A 22,611-nucleotide genomic window follows, 5' to 3' on the forward strand; every position below is an offset into this window, starting at 1 on the left:
CAGAGCACCATTCAAGTGGGGAGAGAAAAGAGAAATGTAGTAGTAATAGGGGATAGTATAGTTAGGGGAATAGATACTGTTCTCAGCAGCAAAGACAGAGACTCCCGAAGGCTAAGGTTAAGGACATCTCTTCTGGGCTGGAGAGGATCTTGGAATGGAAGATAAAGGATCCAGTTGTTGTGGTCCACGGAGGTACCAACAACATAGGTAGGACTAGGAAAGAGGTTCTGCTAAGGGACTACGAGCAGCTCGGGGCTAAATTAAAAAGCAGAGCCACAAAGGTAATAATCTCCAGATTACTACCTGAGCCACGTGCATATTGGCATAGGGTAAATATGATTAGAGAAGTAAATGATGGGCTCAAAGATTGGTGTGGGAGAAATGGGTTCTGATTCCTGGGCACTGGCACCAGTACTGGGGAAGGGGAGAGCTATTCCATTGGGACGGGCTTCATTTGAAGTATGCTGGGACCAGTGTCCTGGCAAATTGTATAACTAGGGTTGTAGAGAGGACTTTAAACTAATTAGTGGGAGGGACGGTTCAATTTTAAAAAAATTCATTCATGGGATGTGGGCTTCGCTGGCTGGGCCAGCATTTATTGTCCATCCCTAATTGACGTTGAGAAGGTGGTGGTGAGCTGCCTTCTTGAACCGCTGCAGTCCATGTAGTGTGGGTACACCCACAGTGCTGTTAGGGAGGGAGTTCCAGAATTTTGACCCAGCGACAGTGAAGGAATGGTGATATATTTCCAAGTCAGGATGGTGAGTGACTTGGAGCAGAACTTCTAGGTGGTGGTGTTCCCATCTATCTTCTCCCGCTGTCCTTCTAGATGGTAGCGGTCGTGGGTTTGGAAGGTGCTGTCGAAGGAGCCTTGGTGAATTCCTGCAGTGCACCTTGTAGATGGTACACACTGCTACTACTGTGCATCAGTGGTGGAGGAACTGAATGTTTGTGGGTGTCCTCCATCAAGCAGGCTGCTTTGTCCTGGACAGTGTCAAGCTTCTTGAGTGTTGTGGGAGCTGCACTCATCCAGGCAAATGGAGAGTATTTCATCAGACTCCTGACCTGATGATGGACAGACTTTGGGGAGTCAGGAGGTGGGTTACTCATCGCATGATTCCGAGTCTCTGACCTGCTCTTGTAGCCGCAGTAATTATATGATTAGTCCAGTTCAGTTTCTGGTCAATGGTAGCCCCCAGGATATTGATAGTGGGGGGTTCAGTGATGGTAATGCTATTGAACATAAAGTGGCGATGGTTGGATTCTCTCTTGTTGGAGATGGTCATTGTCTGACACTTGTGTGGTGTGAATGTTACTTGCCACTTGTCAGCCCAAGCCTGGATATTGTCCAGGTCTTGCTGCATTTGGACATGGACTGCTTCAGTATCTGAGGAGTCGCAAATGGTGCTAAGCATCATGCAATCATTGGTGAATATCCCCATTTCTGACCTTATGATGGAAGGAAGGTCATTGATGAAGCAGCTGAAGATGGTTGAAGGGAAGTTTAAAAAATCAAAAAGAAATGAGAGAGCAGAGGTGCAGCATAGTGAAGAGACAAATGATAATCAAAGTGTAATAAGATGGGGCAGAAAATATAAGCAGAAGAGTGCAGTAGAAATTAGAACCAGAATGAGAAATAATGGTAAAAAGTCAAAGCTTAAGGCTCTTTATCTGAATGCACAAAGCATTTGTAACAAGATAGATGAGTTGATGGCACAAATAGAAATAATTGAATATGACTTGATAGCTATTAGATGATGTGACTGCAGGGTGACCAAGACTGGGAACTTAATATTCAAGGGTATTCGACATTACAGAAAAATTGGCAAAAGGGAAAAGGAGGTGGGGTAGCTTTGTTAATAAAGGAAGGTATCAGTGCGGTGGTGAGTAGTGATATAGGTGCAATAGATTGTGATGTGGAATCAATTTGGGTGACAATAAGGAATTGCAAGGGAAAGAAGTCACTGGTGGGAGTTGTCTATAGGCCCCTGAAGAGTTGCCTCACTGTAGGACAAAGCATAAATCAGGAAATTATGGAGGCATGTAAGAAGGGTGCTACAATTGTCAAGGGTGATTTTAATCTGCATATTGATTGGGCAAATCAGATTGGCAGAGGTAACATGGAAGATGAATTTGTAGAGTGCACCAGGGATTGTTTCTTAGAGCACCGTGTTGCAGACCCTACCCAGAAACAGGCTATTTTAGATCTAGTAATCTGTAATGAGGTAGGATTAATAAGAGATTTTGTAGTTAAGGATCCTCTAGGGGCTAGTGATCACAAAATGGTAGAATTTCAAATTCAGTTTGAGGGCGAGCAACTCAGGTCTCAAACCAGTGTCCTCAACTTAAATAAGGGCAATTACAGAGGTATGAAGAAAGAGTTGTCTAAAGTGGGCTGGGAAAATAGACTAAGGGGAAGGTCAGTGGATGAGCAGTGGCAGACATTTAAGCAGATACTTCATAAAGCTCAGCAAAAATTTATCCCCGTCAGAAACAAGGACTCGATGAGAAGGATAAACCACCCCTGGTTAACAAAGGTGGTCAAGGAGAGTATCCAATCAAAAACTAAGGCATACAAAGCGTGAAAACTAGTGGCAGGCCAGCGGATTGGGAATTTTTTTAGGAATCAGCAGCAGATAATTAAGAAGCTAATGAAGAGGAGAAAATTGATTATGAAAGTAAATTGGTAAGAAATATAAAAACAAACAGCAAGAATTTCTATGGGTATTTAAAAAGAAAGAGAGTTGTTAAAGTGAGCATGGGACCCTTGGAGGATGCGACTGGAGAATTGATAACAGGGAACAGGGAAATGGTAGATAATTTAAATCAATATTTTGCATTGGTCTTCATGGTGCAGGACACTATAAACATCTCAAAGATATCAGATAAGCAAGGAGCAAATGGGAAGAAAGATCTTGTAACAATCTCTATCACGGAACAAAGTATTTGACAACCTAATGGGATTAAAGGCAGGCAAGTTGCCAGGACCTGATGGCCTGCATCCAAGGGTTTTAAAGGAAGTAGCTGCAGAGATAGTGGAGGGATTGATCGAAATATTCCAGAAGTCCCTGGATTCTGGGAGGGTCCCAGCAGATTGGAAAACTGCTATGTGATGCCCCTGTTCAAGAAGGGAGGGAGAGAAAAAGTAGGAAACTATGGGCCAGTCAGCCTAACATTTGCCGTTGGGAAAATGCTAGACTCCAATAATAAGGAAGAAATAGCAGGGCATTCAGATAAGCTTAATGCAATCAAACAGAGTCAACATGGTTTTGTGAAAGGAAAATCATGTTTGACAAATTTGCTACAGTTCTTTGAGGATATAACAAGCAGTGTTGATAAAGGGGAACCAGTAGATGTAGTGTATTTGGACTTCCAGAAGGCAATCGATAAAGTGCTACATAAAAGGTTACTGCACAAGATAGGAGCTCATGGTATTAGCATGGATTGAGGATTGGTTAACACACAAAAGGCAGAGAGTCGGGATTAATGGGTCTTTTTAGGGCCAAAATTTTCCATTTGACGGGTAGGCAGAGCAGGTGCAGACGCGGACGGGCATGACCCAATCACTGCCCGCAATTGGGGCTGCACCGCCATTTTGCATGAGTGGACCAATTAAGGCCTGCGCATTTCCGACTCCAGTGGAGAGCAGGAATGTGAAGGTTGCGGCGGGCATGTACAGACCACTGGGTCCAATGGTGACTCGGCAGTTTGTTTAAAAGAAGGTCTGGCAGCCTCCTGTAGGCTGTTCGCTATGGCCAGCTGCATGGGATCTGCTCAGCAGGTCAATCTGGAGGGAAGGGCAGAGGAACAGGGCAGGCTGCAGGGTCTGCCCCTGGAGTAGGGCAGGCTGCAGGGTAGGCCAGCGGGGGGCCAATGTGCCCCTCGCTTCTCTGATGATTGCCTTGCTGCCCTTCTTGAGGAGGTGGCAGCACAGCAGAGGGTGCTGTTTCTCCAGGATGGGAGGAGGAGGCCTGCCCACATGACAAAGCGTGCCTGGGAGGAGGTGGCGGAGGTGGTGAGCTCCCGCGATGTGGTACAGCGCGCCTGGATCTAGTGCCGTATACACTTCAATGATTTGTTGCGCTCTGGAAGGCTAAGTACCATGTTGGCATTGGGCATTTAACCCAGCAGGTAGCCTTAGTCTTTGAGGGCCCCCCCCACCCCCACAAGTCTTACTGTTGTGACTGCATTGAATCATGTTGGGCATTTCTTGTATGCTGGATGGTCAAGCAGATAGTGACCATGCATAAATCAGCCTCAGCGGTTCATGAGGAAATGGGTTCTCCCCCACACTATGTATTGCTCTTAGTCGCAAATGACTAGTCTGGGGTCAACCTGCAGGAGATGCAGCTAGGCACATGCTCAGAACTCCAACACGTCCTATTCACGGTGATGAGATTGTGAAAGGGGAGCTTCAAGGTCTCGTGGCCAAGAGCCATCTGCTGCCCTTGATGCTGCACCTAGTTGCGCCTCCTTGCCATAGGAATTAAGACTTTGTGTTTCTTAAAGTGATGGACGCAGAATGTGTCCAAGGTGGACATTGGGGGGAGGGGAGTTGGGAGCAATCGTACTATATTTTTGTGACTGATCAGCAATAGCATGGAGAGGAGGCATTGGAGGCCTGAGATGGGCTACTGTGGTTGAGGTGTGGCATGCACGTGCAGAGTACATGTGCAGTTAGCCACAATGAATGGTCTCCTCTGTTTTTCAGGAGAAAAATGCTCACAATGCCTCTGAACATTTGTGGACTGGAGTTGGCCAGGCCCAGTTGCTGATTTTGAGCCGTTTTGAGCAGGAGGCCCTGGAGCTTGAGAAGCGCCATGCATCCAGGTCACAGGTGTCAGTGAGACTGGGGTGGAGTGGCCAGGTATTTGATGTCCACAGTGACATCCGCTCTGTCTTCCCACCATCCAAAGCACTGGTGATTGTTTGAATCATTATTGTAGCAACATTGCTCATTCAGAGACTGATAGAATCAGAGATGTGAGTCATAGACAAAGGTCCCTCGGCCCTTCGAAGATGCACGTGTCAAGCACCTTCCAAAGTCGCCTTATCCCATTTCTGACCACTATCTCCATGGCCTTGTATGCCAAGGCATTGCAGCTGTACATCCAAATACTTATTAAGTTAGGAGGGTTTCTGCGTCCACCACCCTTTCAGCCAGTGCGTCCCACATTACTGTGTGCAAAAGTTGCTCATCACCTCACCTGTCAATCTCATGCCCCTTACCTTAAATCAATGTCACCAGGTTACTCATCCCTCTGCCAAGGGGAAAAGTTCCTTTCTGTCAACCCTATCTATGCCCCTCATAATGTTATAAAGCTCAATAATGTCACCCCTGTGCTCCAAGGCAAAGATCCCCAGTCTATGCTATGTGTCCTCAGAACTCCAACTCTCCAGCCCAGCATGCATCCTGGTCAGCGACCTCTGTACTCTCTCCACTCCAATCTCATCCCTCCCATGAAGCACTGGTTACAACTGCATGCAACATTAAAGGCAGCATAAACTAATCATTCCATATCTTCTCTAACTTCCAAAGGCTGTGGCCTCGGCAACGTTTTCTGCACTTGCAATATGACCTCCCTGTTTCTACATTCTATTCCTTGGCTAATAAAGGCAAGCATGGCATTTACCTTCTTAAATGCCTTATGTACCTGTCCCGTTACCTTAATGGGCCTGTCGACATGTCCAACAAGATCCCTCTGATCCTCCTTACTTTCCACGGTCTTACCATTCCTCATGTATTCCCATACCTTCTTTCTCCTGCTCATGTGCATCACCTCACACTTATCTACATAACATTCCATTTGGCATTCCTTAGGCCATCTGACCAGCCTGTCTGTATCCGCCTGTAATGTTTGGGCCTCCTCCTGACTATTTGCCACCCCACCAATCTTTGTCTCCATAGGTTCTGGAAGGTTGAGCGCATAATGAGCCTGGGGGAAAAGGATGAAGTGTGTCACTGTGTGGAAGCTAACTGATCCACTGTCCTTGTTGTTATTTTCAGCATCATCAGAGCCTGGCGACCACGATCTATTGCAGATACCCCCTCTCACACCTGAGGGCCCTCAAATGTCACCTGGGTCACACCATTTCTGTGAGGCAGGCACCAGCGCAGCGACCACCACCTCGGTGGGCATTGCAACATCGGCTAGTGTCCCGGGCATAGTGGAGCTGGCACTTCACAATCGCTGGAGGAGATGGCAGGGACAGAGAGTGCTGATGGCACCAGCAGCTGGAGAACTGCAGGGGACCAGGCACGTGCTGAGTCGGGGCGTGATGATGTGCTTGTCCGCGAGGCAGCAGCTGCAGGAAATGCTGCCGGGTGTGTGGGAGCAACTGGGAGTGATACATGAGGCTATGCTTCGCTTGGTGTCTGGTGGTGGAGGAGTCCACGCAGAGCATCACTGATGCAATGAGCCACACGGCAGAACATCATGCTTCCTCCATGGAGAGAGTGGCGGCTCTCATGGAGAGGGGCTTCCAGGAAAACAAGCAGCTTCTCCTAGGGTTACGCTCAGACCTGCAAGCCCTCACAGTGCCAGTGGCCACAGCTGGTCATTGCCAATGTGGGAGATGGTGTGGGCTTCAAGCTTCGCTGCTCATTGCCCCTCCATCAACGGTGAGCAGGGAGGTCTGGGATGACCTCACGTTGGCAGAGCAGCTCCCTGTCATATCTGCGGGCTCCTCTCACGGCGCTCCGGATGAGGGCAACAACTGCTCCGCCCCTCTTCCAGTGACTGCTTCATCGGGTGAGGCTGCAACGACTGGGGAAATGCCAGCTGTAGAACTGGCAGATCCCTCCCAGGCAGGGCCAGCACAGGCTCCACGTGCCAGAGGACGGCTGCCAAGGTCATCAAGGCCAACAGGACAACAGAGTCAGCAGGCTGTCTCAGATGCCACTCCAAGCGATGGGGTGGCACCAAGACGCAGCACCCGTAAATGTAAGCATAAGGCACCTTAGACACACCACAGGTTTCTCACTGGTACTTTTGTGTTGGCCCTAGATTAGGGAATTATTATTTTTTGATGTCTGAAAAACATTTTGCTTTCAATTTGTTTGACCATATGATGGATAAAATTAAATCCAGATGTGTTACCATGGCTGAGAGTGGGTCCTTAGTGCTGCATTTGTATGTTCCACATACATGTCATGAGTGCTTGAGTGGACATTGAGGTTTGTGTCCAAAGCCCTTAGTTGCAGCTGATCAAGTGGCAGATGTAGCACTTAAGCGCCAACTATGGAAGTGCTAGGCAAGGTTGGTCCTCCTGATCCATTTGTGTGGAGCTAGCTGAAGGTTCATAGGATTAAAGTCTCCCGGGTGTTCTTGCCTCCTTGGTGTAGTCCTGGGTCAGTGTTTAGCCCCTCATCATTCTCCTGTGCTTCCTCATCCTCAGAATCAGTGCTGGACTTATCGTGTGCAACTGTATCCACTGCGTCAACGTCTTCATCATCCACTGCGTCCCCCCTTCCAGCACCAGATTGTGGAGAGCGCAGCAAGCACCACTATCACCGAGACACAATCTGGGGGGTACTGGAGTGCGCCCCCTGAGCGGTCTAGGCATCGGAAGTACATCTTGAAAAGACCGGTGGCTCTCTCCACCATAGCCCTTGTGGAGGTGTGGCTCCTATTATACCGCTGCTCAGCTTCTGTTCTTGGATGGCGGAGAGGCGTCATGAGCCACCTTCAGAGGAGATAGCCCTTGTCACCCAACAGCCATCCATCCAGCCGAGCTTGAGCACTGAAGAGCCCCGGCACTTGGGAGTGTCTGAGGATGTAGGCGTCATGGGGGCTTCATGGGTACCTTGCACAGACTTGTAGAATCAGCATCCTGTGACCACACACTAATTGCACATTCATGGAGTGGAAGCCCTTCCTGTTGACGAAGGCACTGGGCTTACCTGTTGGCACCTTGATGGGCACATGTGTAACGTCTGGATGCGGGGGAAGCCAGTAATGGCCGCAAAGCCTCTGGCTCGCTGTGCCTGACTTGCCTGGTCACAGCGGAAGTGGATGAAGGTCAATGCACGACTGAACAGAGCGTCCATGACCTGCTAGACACAAGTGTGGACAGTTGATTGGGAGACACCGCAAAGATCACCAACCGAGCCCTGAAAGGAGCCAGAGGCACAGAATTTTAGGGCAACTGTGATCTTCAGAGCCGCCGGCATGCAGTGTCCGCCCACACAGTTAGGAGAGATCTCAGAGCCAATCATCTGACAGATGTAGTTGACTGTCTCCCTTGGCAATCGGAGCCTCCTTCGGCACTGCACCTTTGTCATATTGAGGTAGCTGCTTCTCCACCTGTATACCCTGGAAGCAGGATAGTGGAGTTTTCTGCGGCCCCTTCCATCTTGGACTACCTCTTGTGCCTGCGCCTGTACTCCCAAAGGTAGTTCCCCTGAAGGCTGATTGTGCACTCCTAGCCTCCTCCTTATTCTAGGCCTCCCTTCCTCTTCAGAAGAGCTGCCTCCAGTGGACATGTCAGAACCCATACCCAGACTAAAGGGAGGCCTCCAGAAAGCTGCAGGCCCGATAAAGTTTCCTGACTGAAGAGTGCTGTGCCGACGGTTCAAAGTACACAGAAAGCTGCTGGAATCCATTCTGAACTGCTACAGATCACACAGGCAAGTTTAAAAAGCTTGCTGCAATAAATACTCCCAGACCAGATTGACAACCCCACTGAGCCCTCTTATCCTGCCCGTGGATGAATTTTATTAAAAAGTTGCTTACCTGCCTGCCTGCTGCGCCCGTGCCTGAAAATCGGCATCGATTGACGATTTAAGGGCCTTAACTAACCTATTAATTAATGGCTGGTGTGCATCGAACTTCATCGTGCGCCCGCCCAACGAAATATCACAATGGTGCGTGGTGACGTCGGGATGCTCGCCCGATGTCACCACGCGTCATTTTATGCCTTAACTTGTGGGGCCCGCCCCCTGCACATCAAGCAGAAAATTCTGCTCCAGGTTGGAAACACGTAACTAGTGGAGTGCCAAAAGGATCAGTCCTAGGGCCTCAATTATTTACTATCTATGTTAATGACTTGGAGGAGTGGGCAGAATGTAATCTATCCACATTTGCTGATGATACAAAAATAAGTGGGAATGCATGTTGTGAGGACATAAGGAATTTGCAAGGGGATCTAGAAAGGTTGAGTGAGTAGGCAAAAACTTGGCAGATGGAGTTTAATGTGGCAAAGTGTGAGGTCATGCACTTTGGTAGGAAGGATCAAAAGCCAGACTATTATTTAAATGGAGAGAGACTCCAAAAATATGCAGCACGGAGGGATCTGGGTGTTCTTGTGCATGAAACACAACAAGTTTGCATACAGGTGCAGTAAATAATTAAGAAGGCAAATTAAATTTTGGCCTGTATTATTAGGTTGGAGTTTAAAAATAGGGAAGTCTTGTTACAACTGTACTGTATACAGTTTTGGTCCCTATATTTAAGAAAGGATATACTGGCATTGGTGGCAGTTCAAAAGAAATTCATTAAGCTGATTCCTGGGATGAACGGATTGACTGAACAAGAACGGCTAAACAGGTTAGGCCTATATTCATCAGAGTTTAGAAGAATGAGGGGTGATCTTATTGAAATGTACAAGATTCTGAGGGGTTTGACAGGGTAGATGTTGAGAAGCTGTTTCCACTAGTGGGGGAATCTCAAACTAGGGGACATAGTAACAGAATAAGGGGATGTTCATTTAAAACTAAGATGCAAAGGAATTTCTCCTCTCAGAGGGTAGTGAACGTCTGGAATTCTCCATCGCAGGGAGTTGTGGAGGCTAGATCATGGAGTATTTAAAGAGGAGGTAGATTTTTGAAATATCGGGGAGTTGAGGGTTATGAGGAGCTGGCATGAAAGAGAGTTGAGGCTTAGGGCAGATCAGCCATGATTTTATTGAATGGCGGGGCAGGCTTGAGGGGCCAAATGGCCTACACCTGCTCCTATTTCTTATGTTCTTATGTTCCATGGTCTCCCACCTCTCTACCTCTGTAACTGCCTCCAGCCCAAAATCCTCCAAGGTCTCTGCACTCCTCCAATTCTGGCCTTTTCCCATCCTGGTTTCGTTTGCTCCACCATTGCCAGTTATGCCTTCAGCTGCTTTGGCTTTATCTTTGGAATTCCATCCCTAAATCTCTCTGCCTCTCTTTCCTCCTTTCAGACTGTCATTAAAACCTTTCTCTTTGACCAAGCTATTACCTCCTAATGTGGCTTGACATCAAAACCTTATTTGATAATCACTCCTGTGAAGAGCCTTGAGAGTGTTTTACAATGTCAAAGGTGCTATTTAAATGCAAGGAATATTATTAAATGAACAAAGTGAAAACTGATCGCTCATCTGCTGCCATCTTGTGGACACAATTTATAGTTATCTTTCAGCGCGAATGGCTTTCATGGTGAGCTCATTTGTCAATTTTTTTCTTCCTCCCTTTAAGAAGATGATATCCTAAGTTCACTGCTTTCCCTAAACAACTGAATTCAAATCACACTGCCTTGGGAGCAGCAGGGACAATGTACATTTTACTGCTTTATTGATAATCAGTCATGGTAACAGCGAGAAAGGGTGGAAAAAATCAGGTCTACCATTGCCTCACTTTCCTGTAGCCACTAGAAATGCTGCTGACCACCACCCTTTCAACTCACTGCATGCAAATGGCAATGGATGGGAAGGGCCTGGGTCTACATCACATTTCCTTGCATCCACCTGCTACTTCCAGGGGTTGCCATATGGAAGGTGACATTTCATCCTGGAAAGTGACTCTAAAGTTTCCTAATGGAAGGGGAAAGCTTTATGGCTGCCACTTCATCCTTCAGTGTGGTCCCCACTCATTTAGCTGTGTGGGTCTCTGTTGAGGGCTACAAGGTGGTCTGCAGGGCTCTTGTTCTTCTTTAAATATCTGGCCAGCCCTTCTGGTGCTGCAATTAGAGTCCCATTGCTGCACCACCATGACTTTGTGGCCATGCGGGTGATGAAGCCTAAAGCAGGAAACTTGGCTGGACTAGCAGTGGTGTCAGAGCAGTGGGGCCAAGTCCCAGCGCTCTCCACACCCCTCCATTTAGAATATAGGAGAAGCAAATTCAAAGCAACATGTGAAGTGCCTTGGGACATAGAAACATACATAGAAAACAGGAGCAGGAGTAGGCCATTTGGCCCTTCGAGCCTGCTCCGCCATTTATTATGATCATGGCTGATCATCCAACTCAATAGCCTGCTCCCCCTTTCTCCCCATATCCTTTGATCCTTTTCACCCCAAGAGCTATATCTAATTCCTTCTTGAAAACATACAATGTTTTAGCCTCAGCTACTTTCTGTGGTAGCAAATTCCACAGCTCACCACTCTCTGGGTGAAGAAATTTCTCCTCATCTCACTCCTAAATGGTCTACCCCTTTTCCTCAGACTGTGACCCCTGGTTCTGGACTCCCCCATCATCGGGAACATCCTTCCCGCATCTACCCTGTCTAGTCCTGTTAGAATTTTATAGGTTTCTATGAGATCCCCCCTCATTCTTCTGAACTCCAGCTAACTGACTCAATCTCTCCTCATATGTCAGTCCTGCCATCCCAGGAATCAGTCAGGTAAACCTTCACTGCACTCCCTCTATGGCAAGAACATCCTTCCTCAGATAAGGAGAACAAAACTGCACACAATATTCCAGGTGTGATTCACCAAGGCCCTGTTTAATTGTAGTTAGACATCCCTGTTCCTGTACTCGAATCCTCTGTCTATGAAGGCCAACATACCATTTGCCTTCTTTACCACTTGCTGCACCTGCATGCTTACCTTCAGTGACTGGTGTACAAGGACACCCAGTCTCTTGCACATTCCCCTCTCTCAATTTATAGCCATTCAGATAATAATCTGCCTTCCTGTTTTTGCTACCAAAGTGGATAACCTCACATTTATCCACATTATACTGCATCTGCCATGCATTTGCCCACTCACTCAGCTTGTCAAAATCACACTGAAGCATCTCTGCATCCTCCTCACATCTCACCCTCCACCCAGTTTTGTGTCATCTGTAAATTTGGAGATATTACATTTAATTCCCTCATCTAAATCATTAATGTATATTGTGAATAGCTGGGGTGCCAGCACCAATCCCTGTGGTACCCCACTAGTCACTGCCTGCCATTCAGTCACTGCCTACTCTTGTTTCCTGTTTGCCAACCAGTTCCTATCCATCTCAATACATTTACCCCCAATCCCATGCGCTTTAATTTTACACACCAATCTCTTATGTGGGACTTTGTCAAAAGCCTTCTGAAAGTCCAAATAAACCACATCCGCTGGCTCCCCCTCATCAATTCTACTAGTTACATCCTCGAAAAATTCCAGTAGATTTGTCAAGCATGATTTCCCTTTTTTCTTTTATAATGGACTCTAGAATTTTCCCCACTACCGACGTCAGGCTGACTGGTCTATAATTCCTTGTTTTCTCTCTACCTCCCTTTTTAACTAGTGGGGTTACATTAGCTACCCTCGAATATGTAGGAACTGTTCCAGAGTCTATAGAATCTCGGAAGATGACCACCAATGCATCCACTATTTCTAGGGCCACTTCCTTAAGTACTCTGGGATGTAGATTATCAGGCCCTGGGGATTTATTGGCCTTCAATCCCATCAATTTCCCCAACATCATTTCCCTATTAATACTGATTTCTTTCAGTTCCTCCTTCTCACTAAACCCTGTGTTCCACAACATTTCTGGAATGTTATTTGTGTCCTCTTTTGTGAAGACAGAACCAAAGTATGTATTTAGTTGGTCAGCCACTTCTTTGTTCCCCATTATACATTCCCCTGTTTCTGACATTTGTCTTCACCAAGCTTTTTCACTTCAAATAGCTGTAGAAACCTTTACAGTCAGTTTTTATGTTCCCCGCAAGCTTACTCTCATATTCTATTTTCCCCTTCTTAATCAATCCCTTGGCCCTCCTTTGTACCATGTTAAGGGAGCTATATAAAAGTTGTTTAATTTAATTTCTTGTCTGTTCTGAGACATACCAGCAGTGCTTTCTGTCGCCTTAATTCCAAAATCCGTTCCTCCTCTTCCTTTGCTTCTTGTTTTCTTTTGGCTTCCTTTTCATAGGAAGCTGCCACGACTGCCAGCACCAGATTTACGATGTAGTGAGCACCAAACATGACAACAACTATAAAGAATATAATGTAAAAGGCTCCACTAGCACGTAGTACCTGAAATGAGTTGGAGGAAAGTAAATTCTTCAACGTCAACATAAAAAAAGACAAAAGATGGGTGACATGAATAAAACTTTAGCATAGATGATTATACCACAACCACTGTACAATGGTTAGCAATCGTTACTTGGAATTTTCCTGACGGTTGCATGATGGCCCCTTGTAATGTGCAGTCTAATTAAAAATTTATAAAAGCATTTTTTTTTATTGTAGTTGTCCTTTGACCAAAGCATTGGAGTAGGTTACAATTGTGGTCCAGGGTGAACAATGTATGGTGCACTTGGTGGTAGTAACTAAACTTTCTTGTGTGGCTTGGGTTGTGGATGGCCTAGGGGATTGATTGCAGAGTGGCAGTGGTGTTACTATGTACCGTTGTTGTGCTTGCCTGGGTGTATCAGCTCCGAGCTGGATTTTATTCTGCCAACAAGGATTTGATGGAAACCCTTTAGCTGGAGCTGAGCATATCCCAAATGCCAGGTGCATGGTCTAGCTTTTTGCTGGTTGAACCAGCAGTGGGCTTCAAAGGTTCTCCTGGTTCAACCTGAGGCCTACGTGATTTTCTCAAATTGAACCAGAGTGGCCTAAATTTTAAATTTCAGTGGCCGATCAACCTAGTGGACTGGCTGACTGCTCAGTAGCACAGATTGGTGGTCTAATCAATTCTAAAGGCCGAACATCATTACCATACCCCTGCAGGCCATGTTCTAGGAAAGAGGTGTCAAGGCCAACACAATGTTGTGAGGCCTGAAGTTGACGTGGACCAGAGAGGAAGTGGTGTTGGGGGTTGGTGGTGGTGGTTGGGGTGGGGGGGGTGTGTATCAAGCATCCTTACACAGGGGCAAAGGGAGAAACCAGTGCAACAGTAGCCCAGGTGATTTCTGAACAGCTCATAAGCTCCACAAAATAAATAAAAGCTTACCTCTGGGCTCCTCTATGCTAAATGCCAACTGCAAAAGGGCAGAGAGTGCTTAGTACACACTCCACTCAGTTCTGTCCTAACAAGGACCCAGGTTTACATATTAAAGGGGCCTCCTTTCTGGAATAAATAGATGGCTCAGTCATCCAATGTCAGGCCAGCTTGAGGATGGCAGCTGGAGTACCGGCTCAAACAGGGCAGTAAGCCATTGTCAGACTGCTACTGTCCTGATTACATTAGGCAGCCTGAGGTAACATCCAATTCAATGCTGGATGGAAGTCTTTTTACCACCACATAACAGGGATGCTCTGATGGGTTACAATTAGGAGGATGCCCAATGTCTTTCTTCTGTTAAACGCTAAGGGCATCACTGCTGGTAGGTAAAAGAGGCGGTATTCCAGATCTGGTTTGATTGGAGAATTGCTGCATTCTCCAATTGCCAAGAATTGCCAAGCAACCCCTTTAACAATCGCAACAAATAACAACCAAAATAAACATGTAAGTGAATGAACGAAAGAGGAAAAAGAACAAAAGCAAGTTAAGTATTTAACTTAATTTCAAATCAAACTTGCTTGAACAGGGAACGATATATTAAGTTCAGACTTATTGTTCATCCAGTTATTTATATTCCAGCTGCTAAGCAAGTCCTCACTAGTAAGGGATTATGAGGCAACTGGAAACTGCAGTGCAAGGGGTAGTGGGAGAAAATATATAGGATTTATTGCAACTGATTAAATACAACTGAAATGTTTTATAAATAAATTGCAGTAGATTTCTCATTCGAATACATACCAAGTTATATGTGTTTTCCCAGTAGTCCAGTGTGATGAGTTGGAAGGCTGTAATTAATGCCCATCCAATATTATCAAAATTTGTGTATCCACTGTTTGGATTGAATCCTACGCCAGGGAGACAAGTAAAGTTTGTGGGACATCTCCTGTAAAGTGGTGATATATAGATTCACTTTGGTGTAATGCTTGTGCCTATGGAGTTAACAACTAATAAAATAGGTGGCAGCCATTATGATATTTTTAATCAAGCTGGAAACAGTACTGCAAAGCCTCCATCCAGCCAACAGCAATTCAGATTACTATTAATAGTAGCCTTATATTGGTGCATCAGTTCAACATTTGTCCCAACAAATTAAAAGTTTAAGAGTATGGTGCACCTCATTCAGAAAGGTGGCATCACCGACAATATAATGATTCCTCAGCATTGCACTTAGCCCAGATCACACACTCAGATAGAATGATACAGCAAGGAAGGAGGCCTATCCAATAGTCCATTACAGTACTCAGTTCCATTACAACTCCTTGGAAAATGAAGCAGTCTGTGCCCGCATGCAGCAAAATCTGGACAACATTAAGGCTTGGGTTGATAAGTGGCAAGTAATATTCATGCCATGCAATTACTTTTTTTGAGTACAGGAGCAAGGATGTGTTACTGCAACTGTACAGGGCCTTGGTGAGACCACACCTGGAGTATTGTGTCAGTTTTGGTCTCTTTATCTAAGAAAGGATATACTTGCCATAGGAGGAGTGCAGCGAAGGTTCACCTGACTAATTCCTGGGATGGCAGAATTGTCATATGAGGAGAGATTGGGCTGACTAGGCCTGTATTCACTGGAGTTTAGAAGAATGAGGGGGGATCTCATTGAAACGGACTGGACACACTGGATGCAGGGATGATGTTTTCTCTGGCTGGGGACTGCAGTACAAGGGGGTCACAGTCTCAGGATATGGGGTAGATCGTTTAGGACTGAGATGATTAGAAAATTTCACTCAGAGGATGGTGAACCTTTGGAATTCTCTACCACAGAGGGCTGTGGAGCGCAAGTCATTGAATATATTTAAGAAGGAAATAGAAAGATTTCTAGACTCTAAAGACATCAAGGGGTATGGGGAGAGAGTGGAAATATGGCGTTGAGGTAGAGGATCAATCATGATCATATTGAATGACGGAGCAGGCTTGAAGGGCCGAATTACCTATTCTTGCTTCTATTTTTTTCTAAGTATCAGACAATGACCACCTCAAACAAGAGAGAGTCTAAACACCTCCTCCTGACATTCAAAGCATCATCGCTATATTCCTCCACCAGTCAGGGCTACGCTATCCATCATGGAATTGGCTTGCAGTATTCTCTGAGGGTGAATGGGAAAAAAAATCACAGGGAAATATCAACAAATGACCTGGAGTACTGTGGACCTGTTTCATCAGGTATCACATTGCAGAGTCTGCTATGGAAGGTTGACTCAATTCCAATCTTCCATCACCAGTCATCTCATTTTAGAAATGTAGAAATATAGAAAATTTACAACACAGAGGCAGCTTGTTCAGCCCGTCATGTCTGTGCCGACTGAAATAGTTATCCAGCTTAATCCCATATTTTAGCTCGTATGTTATAGCATATTATATGCATAGCCAAATATTTTTTAAATGTAATGAGAGTTTCTGCCTGCATCACCCTTTCAGGCAGTGTGTTGCAGACTCCCAGAGATTATCCTCAACATCCCTCTAAACTTTCAATATCAATCCCTTGAAATCTATACCACCACGCCCTACACCACCACCCCTGTCCAACTGCCACCCCCCCTCCCCGCCCCGTGTGCCCCCACTCCCACTTCGCAACATTCTCATAAATCTCCTTTGTACTATCTCTGTAATCACATTCACTCTATAATGTGGTGACTGGACATGTAAGCAGTACTCTAGCCGTGGCCTAACTAGTAGTTTATACAGTTATAGCATAGCTTTCCTTCTCATATAATTCCATGCCTCGACTAATAAAGGAGAGCGTCTTGTATGCCTTCTTAACCACCTTACTACCTGTCCAGTCACCTTCAGGGACCTGTGGATAGGCATCTCAAGCCCTTTCTCCTCTACTCTTCTATCTTTTATTGTGTGTACCCTTGCATCATTTGCACTTCCCAAATGCATTGCACAATACTCCCAGACTGAATTCCTTTTGCTACTTTTTTGCCCACTTTACCAGTCCATAGATACCTTCCTGCAGTCTACAGCTTTCTGCCTCATTTTCAACCATAGAAGCAATTTCTGTATCATTTGCAAACTTTTTAAGCATTCCCCCTACATTCAAGTCTAAATCACTGATATATATATCACAAAAAGCATAAGACCTAGTATTGAGGCCTGTGGAACCTCAATGGAAACAGTTCCGGTCAAATAGGAGCCAATGTAAGTTAGTGAGCACAGGGGTGATAGGTGAATGGGACATGGCATGGGTTAGGGTATGGGCAGCCGAGTTTTGCATAAGCTTAAGTTTATGGATGATGGAAGATGGGCACCTGACCAGGTGTGTGAGGGTATAGCCATGCCTAGAGGTAACAGAGGTATCAATGAGGGTTTTAGCAGTACACCAGCTGAGGGAGGGGCTAAATTGGGCAATGTTAGGTGATCTTAGTGATGGCGTGGATACATGATTAGAATGTCCTTCGGGGTCAAATACTACACCAATGGTCTGGTTCAGCCTCCTATGGTTGACAGGGATTGATGGAGTTGAGCTGTTCCTTTAACAAAAACTTCACCTCATTGTTTAACTTCAGCAAAGTAAATGTTATAGTCAAGATGTGCTTACCCAGTGCCTGTTCCATTTCCACAAACCATGGTGTCAACATCTTCAATCACAAGCCAGTTAGCTGTAAAAATATATAGAAGTCTATTTAAAATGGGAATATGGAGTGAAATGGATAATAATAAAGTTTGTGAATGTGCGATATTTTATTTTGTGGTGCCATTTCTTTTCTTTTCCCAATACAAATATCTAGCATTACCCATATATTTTTCATATATGTTAAAAATTAGTATGTCATTGAGTCAAACAGACAAGAAGAATCCTTGTGCCGTTTTAGCTGATCTTGGCATCAGAGGGCTGTAAAAATTGCTTTAAATACCCTTGAGCTGGGAAGAGGGGGAATAAAAATCAATCAGGGTTCCAATTTCTAGGCTAGCCCAATGGCTCATTTGGATTATCCAATGAATAACTCAGCCACACAAATCAAGTTCAATACCTGAAATGAGTTTGCTGACCCCGGCCAGGGAATGACAGCAATCTGGTTTTGGAACATTAGCCAGCGTTCCAGCTTCATCATTACTCAAATGATCTCCATTGAAAGTATGCATAGGTGGAACTTAGGTATGGATAGGATCTGCTGTGGTTGAATGATTTGTCGAAATTCATTGTCAAGAGGAAAATGGCTCCTTACATATAGCACTGAAGAATCCTCATTAAACCATAATTCAGCAAGGAGTCAATGCCTTTGTGAATGGGGAAAGGTGGGGTTGGAATCAGCTGTGTGGACCTTATAAGAAGAACAATAACTACTTGTGGATAAAACAAGGAAGAGCTTAAGAAGGTAGTTGGCAGTGGAGAAAGTAATAGTTTTCAAACAATCCCTATACGTACTCACTCATGAAGGTCAATGACCACTAGCAGTGCAGCATATGGAGCTTGGACACTGGGCACTGGTCAATTAATAAAAAGTTTGAAGGGATTGTTGCAATGTTAAGTCACACAACACACAAAAGGGGCAAATTGTTGTCCTTTTATATTTGTTGTGGTCATGCTGAGTACTCGTGATGGTGGCAGGGGGTGGAGGTGAGCGGTGAAGCGGGGTGGATGGTTGGTGGTGTGTCCACACCAACACAATGCTACTCCAATTCTAGGCCAAACCAGCCACTCTGTCCAACCGCAAAGTCTCACCTTGTAGGTGCGCAAAACAAATAATGAATGCTACAACAACACAATGTCAAGATGTCATCGACATCTGTTTGGCCAATTCTGGACCTAATAGAAAGTGAGTAAGAACCCTGTACATTGTACATTTTACAGTTAATTAAAAGACAGATGTAATTTCAAACTTCGAAAGGATTTATAACTAGGATGTTCAGATAGCAGCAATCTTTTATCACCAATACAGCATTTATATATGTATGATCTAACACTTACATTTGTTTTGAATATAATTTCCCCATTCTCTATGAGTAATGTTAATCCCAGGTGCCAGATTTTTTATACACTTGTGTGTCAGAACGCCTTTGAAAATTTGAAGTCCAAACAATGCAATTATTAGGAGGACAAACATCATGAGAAGAAGGACCTCCATTAGCAGCCTGGCAGACTTGAATATAGCACCAATGATAGTCTTTAGCCCTGCAGAAACAGTTAAGTTTTGCATTGAATGAAACATTCAGAAAATTATATCACAGTTGTATTAAAAGTGGAGCCTGTATTTAGATTTAGGATTGTGTAGGCATTTCTGGTGGTTATTAGCTGTTAACTACATGAATTACTATTCTACGGCTAATACGCAATATTGTTCTTATATATTATTAGTTCTTAATGAACTATCTGTATTAGGTTAAGCCAGCCAGTGAATGAAAAAAAACACTTTTTCTGCTCTTTAAGAAACCATGTCCCTAAATAACTATGCCTTGTGATATACTCTTGGGGTAATTTGGTGGCAGTTTACCAAAGTGGTTTGAATCTTGGCTGGAACTTGGATACACTAAGTTGGGCCCTGGCATGGCATTCCAATTCAGGCTTGTAAGGACTAAAGCCTCTTCTTACATCTAACAAGGTTAATGGAACAAAAAAGAATGAGGACAGCAGCAGAGATTTCAAATGCCACAATTCCTCTGTTGCTGGTCTCCAGATCTGAAGGAATAAGGTTGCCATTTGTACATTATACCAGGCCACAGAATGGCAGAAGCAGAGGCCAACTATGGATCAAAACCTCACACTTCCTAGCAGGCCACTCTTCAGTCAAACTTTCGGGTTCACTAATATGGTTAAATATGGTGGTTTAGATGCACTCTGACTGGTGCAGTTGTTGCCACTGTCTCACAAGGATCTCTCTCTGACCATGAAAACTTTGGTGGGGTCAGGTGTAGAGATGTTTGGCAGGTACACTCAGCACTTAGAGCTGAATGTTCAAAAGTTTCATTTGTTTCATTAGCCCGACTGAACGTTGCAGCATAACTAATTGGGTGGGTTGAAGTCTCGGTTTGTCCAGCTTGGCATAGTGCAGTTACAACAGCATCTTCCAATAGTTTGTTGTCATTTGCATCAGACTCAAAATGGGAACACAATTGTGATCAAGGGCAGAATTTTTCCCCTATCGGGGGGAGAAGTTCAGGAGCGGATTTGTGCAGGCGCTCCTCCGATTGGCGTCCCTGATTTGGGGCGCACTGCCATTTTACATGGGCGGGTCAATTAAGGCTCGCCTAGCTTGACGTCCACCAGAAAGCTCTATGTGCTCCTTGTGCGGGTGGGGGGTATTTCCTAAGCCAGGAGTGCGCTCTTTCGCACATGCATGTGAAAAAGCGCACTCATCTCCCTGATGCTAAGCGCTGCCTCAGGGAGATTGGCTCCAAATGTAAAAATGTTAAAAATAGAAAAATAAAATTTCCCAGATGTGTCCTCTCATGATTTGGGACGTGTCCATCACTTTTAGTAAAACTTTTATTAAATTTTTAAAAACCTACATGAAACCTCATCCCACCCTTGGATGAGGTTTCATGCTTTCTCTGAAGCCCGCTAGGGCTCCCGGCCTGCCCGCCAACCTTAAGGTTGGACGGGCAGGTCCATTAATGATGTTAATGAGTTTGTCAATGGCCTCAATAGGCCGTTGACAGATCGGCGGGCACATGGCTGATACAGCTGAGCCCCCGCCGACCTGAAATTGAAATGACACGGGGTGACGTCGGGAGTTCTGCCCGATGTCATCCCGCATCGGCGAGCAGGCCTCACCCCCAGCTCACCCGACCGGGAAATCCTGCCCCAAGAATTTAAAAGTTAAGTAGGTAAATATGTGCTTGCAAGTACTGATCAATTCTTGACCTACGGAATCGGTCAACCTCAAAGCAACTGGGGCTGGAGGTGGGAGGTACAGGTGAGGCCATGATTGCCCCATTGGCTTCAACACTGAGTTACTTTGTATTCCAAAGGGAGATTAAGTTATGCACTGCTCACGTGCCCTTGTATGAGCCAGTGGCTTATCCAAGCCATGAGGCTGATCCAAATCCCAAGATTCGGAATGTTGTCTCCAACCTGAGTGGGTGAAGATTAGCGCTGCTGCCCCTGTGCCAGAACAGTGGACCTCCAGGAATTTTGCAACTGAGGGTTTTATTCTTTGTGATAATGGAATAGTGAAGTTACATGTCCAACAGAAATGAAAGACTTAAGAGTGCGCAATTGAATTGCTGTTACTAGGCATAGGTATGTTGTTGACTGAATGTTCTGTTTTACATTGCATAATTGTTCAAATTTTCTCACCGGGTAAAATTGCAATCATCTTAAGTGCTCGGAAAGCTCTTAATGCTGATAATCCAGGAATTGTTGGAAATGCCAGCGTCAAATAACTGAAAATAAAGAAAGAACATAACGAGACCTTGGTAATCACAACAGGGCTGGATTCTGAGTTTAAACCACCACCAACATGGAGTTTCACATATTGGCTGAATTTTGGGAAATTATGGGGCTGACAAGCAAGCCACTCACTTTTGGACAATGATCCCCTGTAAGTCCTTGTATTTCTGACAGTAATTTTGGGTTATGATTGGTTTTGTCAGCGAAGATAGTGTGGCTGGTCAAAAATCTTACTTGCCTTTTGACTTAAGTATTCATCAACTTAAGTTCATAAATATCTGGCAAAATTAATTTTCTACATCATGGCTGCCACTTTCTTTTTCAGGAGGAAAGAATCCCAGGGAATGGTACGTGTGACTCTGCATGTAAAACATTGTCATAAAATCAACAGAGTGCATGTATTGTGCCATTTCCACATCCTATGAAGTTGTAGGACCTGTGCCAGTTGGTTTTGACTTGAAACGAAACTAAGGCTGTATTAGCTACAAGATTTCTTAACTTTAAAAACCTATATGTTTGCAAGTTTGGAGGACAGTAGAGTGTGATTGTAATGTGTCAAGGGTATGCATTTTTTGGAGTGAAGTAAACTCGACTAAGTAGGTAACCTATCCTTCTGAACTAACCATCCTCCACGTACCGTAGGACTGTGTATCAGTAGTGCTGATTCAGGAGGGAGAGGCCCTTACACAAAAGGCTTGATACCAACTCTTGGGATAGACCTGTGAAAGATATTATGATTTTTAGCTGTCAAATCTAGATAGTAGTGCTTAGTAAACGTATAGGGATTACTCCATGAGGCTGACTTGCATATACTACAAGTTGGGGTCCAGTTGAAAAACACCCAGGAGAAAGTCATGAAATGTCCCTTATCCTGCCTCTCAAGATTCTTTGCTAGGAAGATGGCAACACATCTGAATATACCCTGCCTTCCAATCAGTGATTGCTGCTTGGCTGATGAATCACTTGAGGTGAATGATTGTTGGGACTTTTGAAAATACTTTGTACATTAGATGACTCTGTAGTCAAGTAAGAAAGAAAGCAATGCTCCACTTCCATCTTTTAAAAAAATTTTTTCACGGGATGTGGGCTTTGCTGGCTGGGCCA

General features: G+C 45.0%; 1 protein-coding gene across 1 annotated transcript in view; it reads right to left on the reverse strand.

Annotated features, from left to right (window-relative positions):
* LOC121275700 (sodium channel protein type 3 subunit alpha-like) overlaps window positions 1-22,611 on the reverse strand; it is a 204,554-nt gene that overhangs the window by 171,721 nt on the left and 10,222 nt on the right. The window contains exons 2-6 of the mRNA XM_041183284.1: window positions 21,415-21,500; window positions 19,087-19,290; window positions 17,716-17,776; window positions 14,913-15,057; window positions 13,013-13,201 (exon numbers count right to left, since the gene is read on the reverse strand). Of these exons, the coding sequence (XP_041039218.1) occupies window positions 13,013-13,201; window positions 14,913-15,057; window positions 17,716-17,776; window positions 19,087-19,290; window positions 21,415-21,433 (618 nt within the window). The 5' untranslated portion in view covers window positions 21,434-21,500. The remainder of the gene's footprint in view (window positions 1-13,012; window positions 13,202-14,912; window positions 15,058-17,715; window positions 17,777-19,086; window positions 19,291-21,414; window positions 21,501-22,611) is intronic.

Source organism: Carcharodon carcharias, chromosome 1 (genome assembly GCF_017639515.1).
Source record: "Carcharodon carcharias isolate sCarCar2 chromosome 1, sCarCar2.pri, whole genome shotgun sequence".
Classification (NCBI taxonomy): Eukaryota; Metazoa; Chordata; class Chondrichthyes; order Lamniformes; family Lamnidae; genus Carcharodon; species Carcharodon carcharias.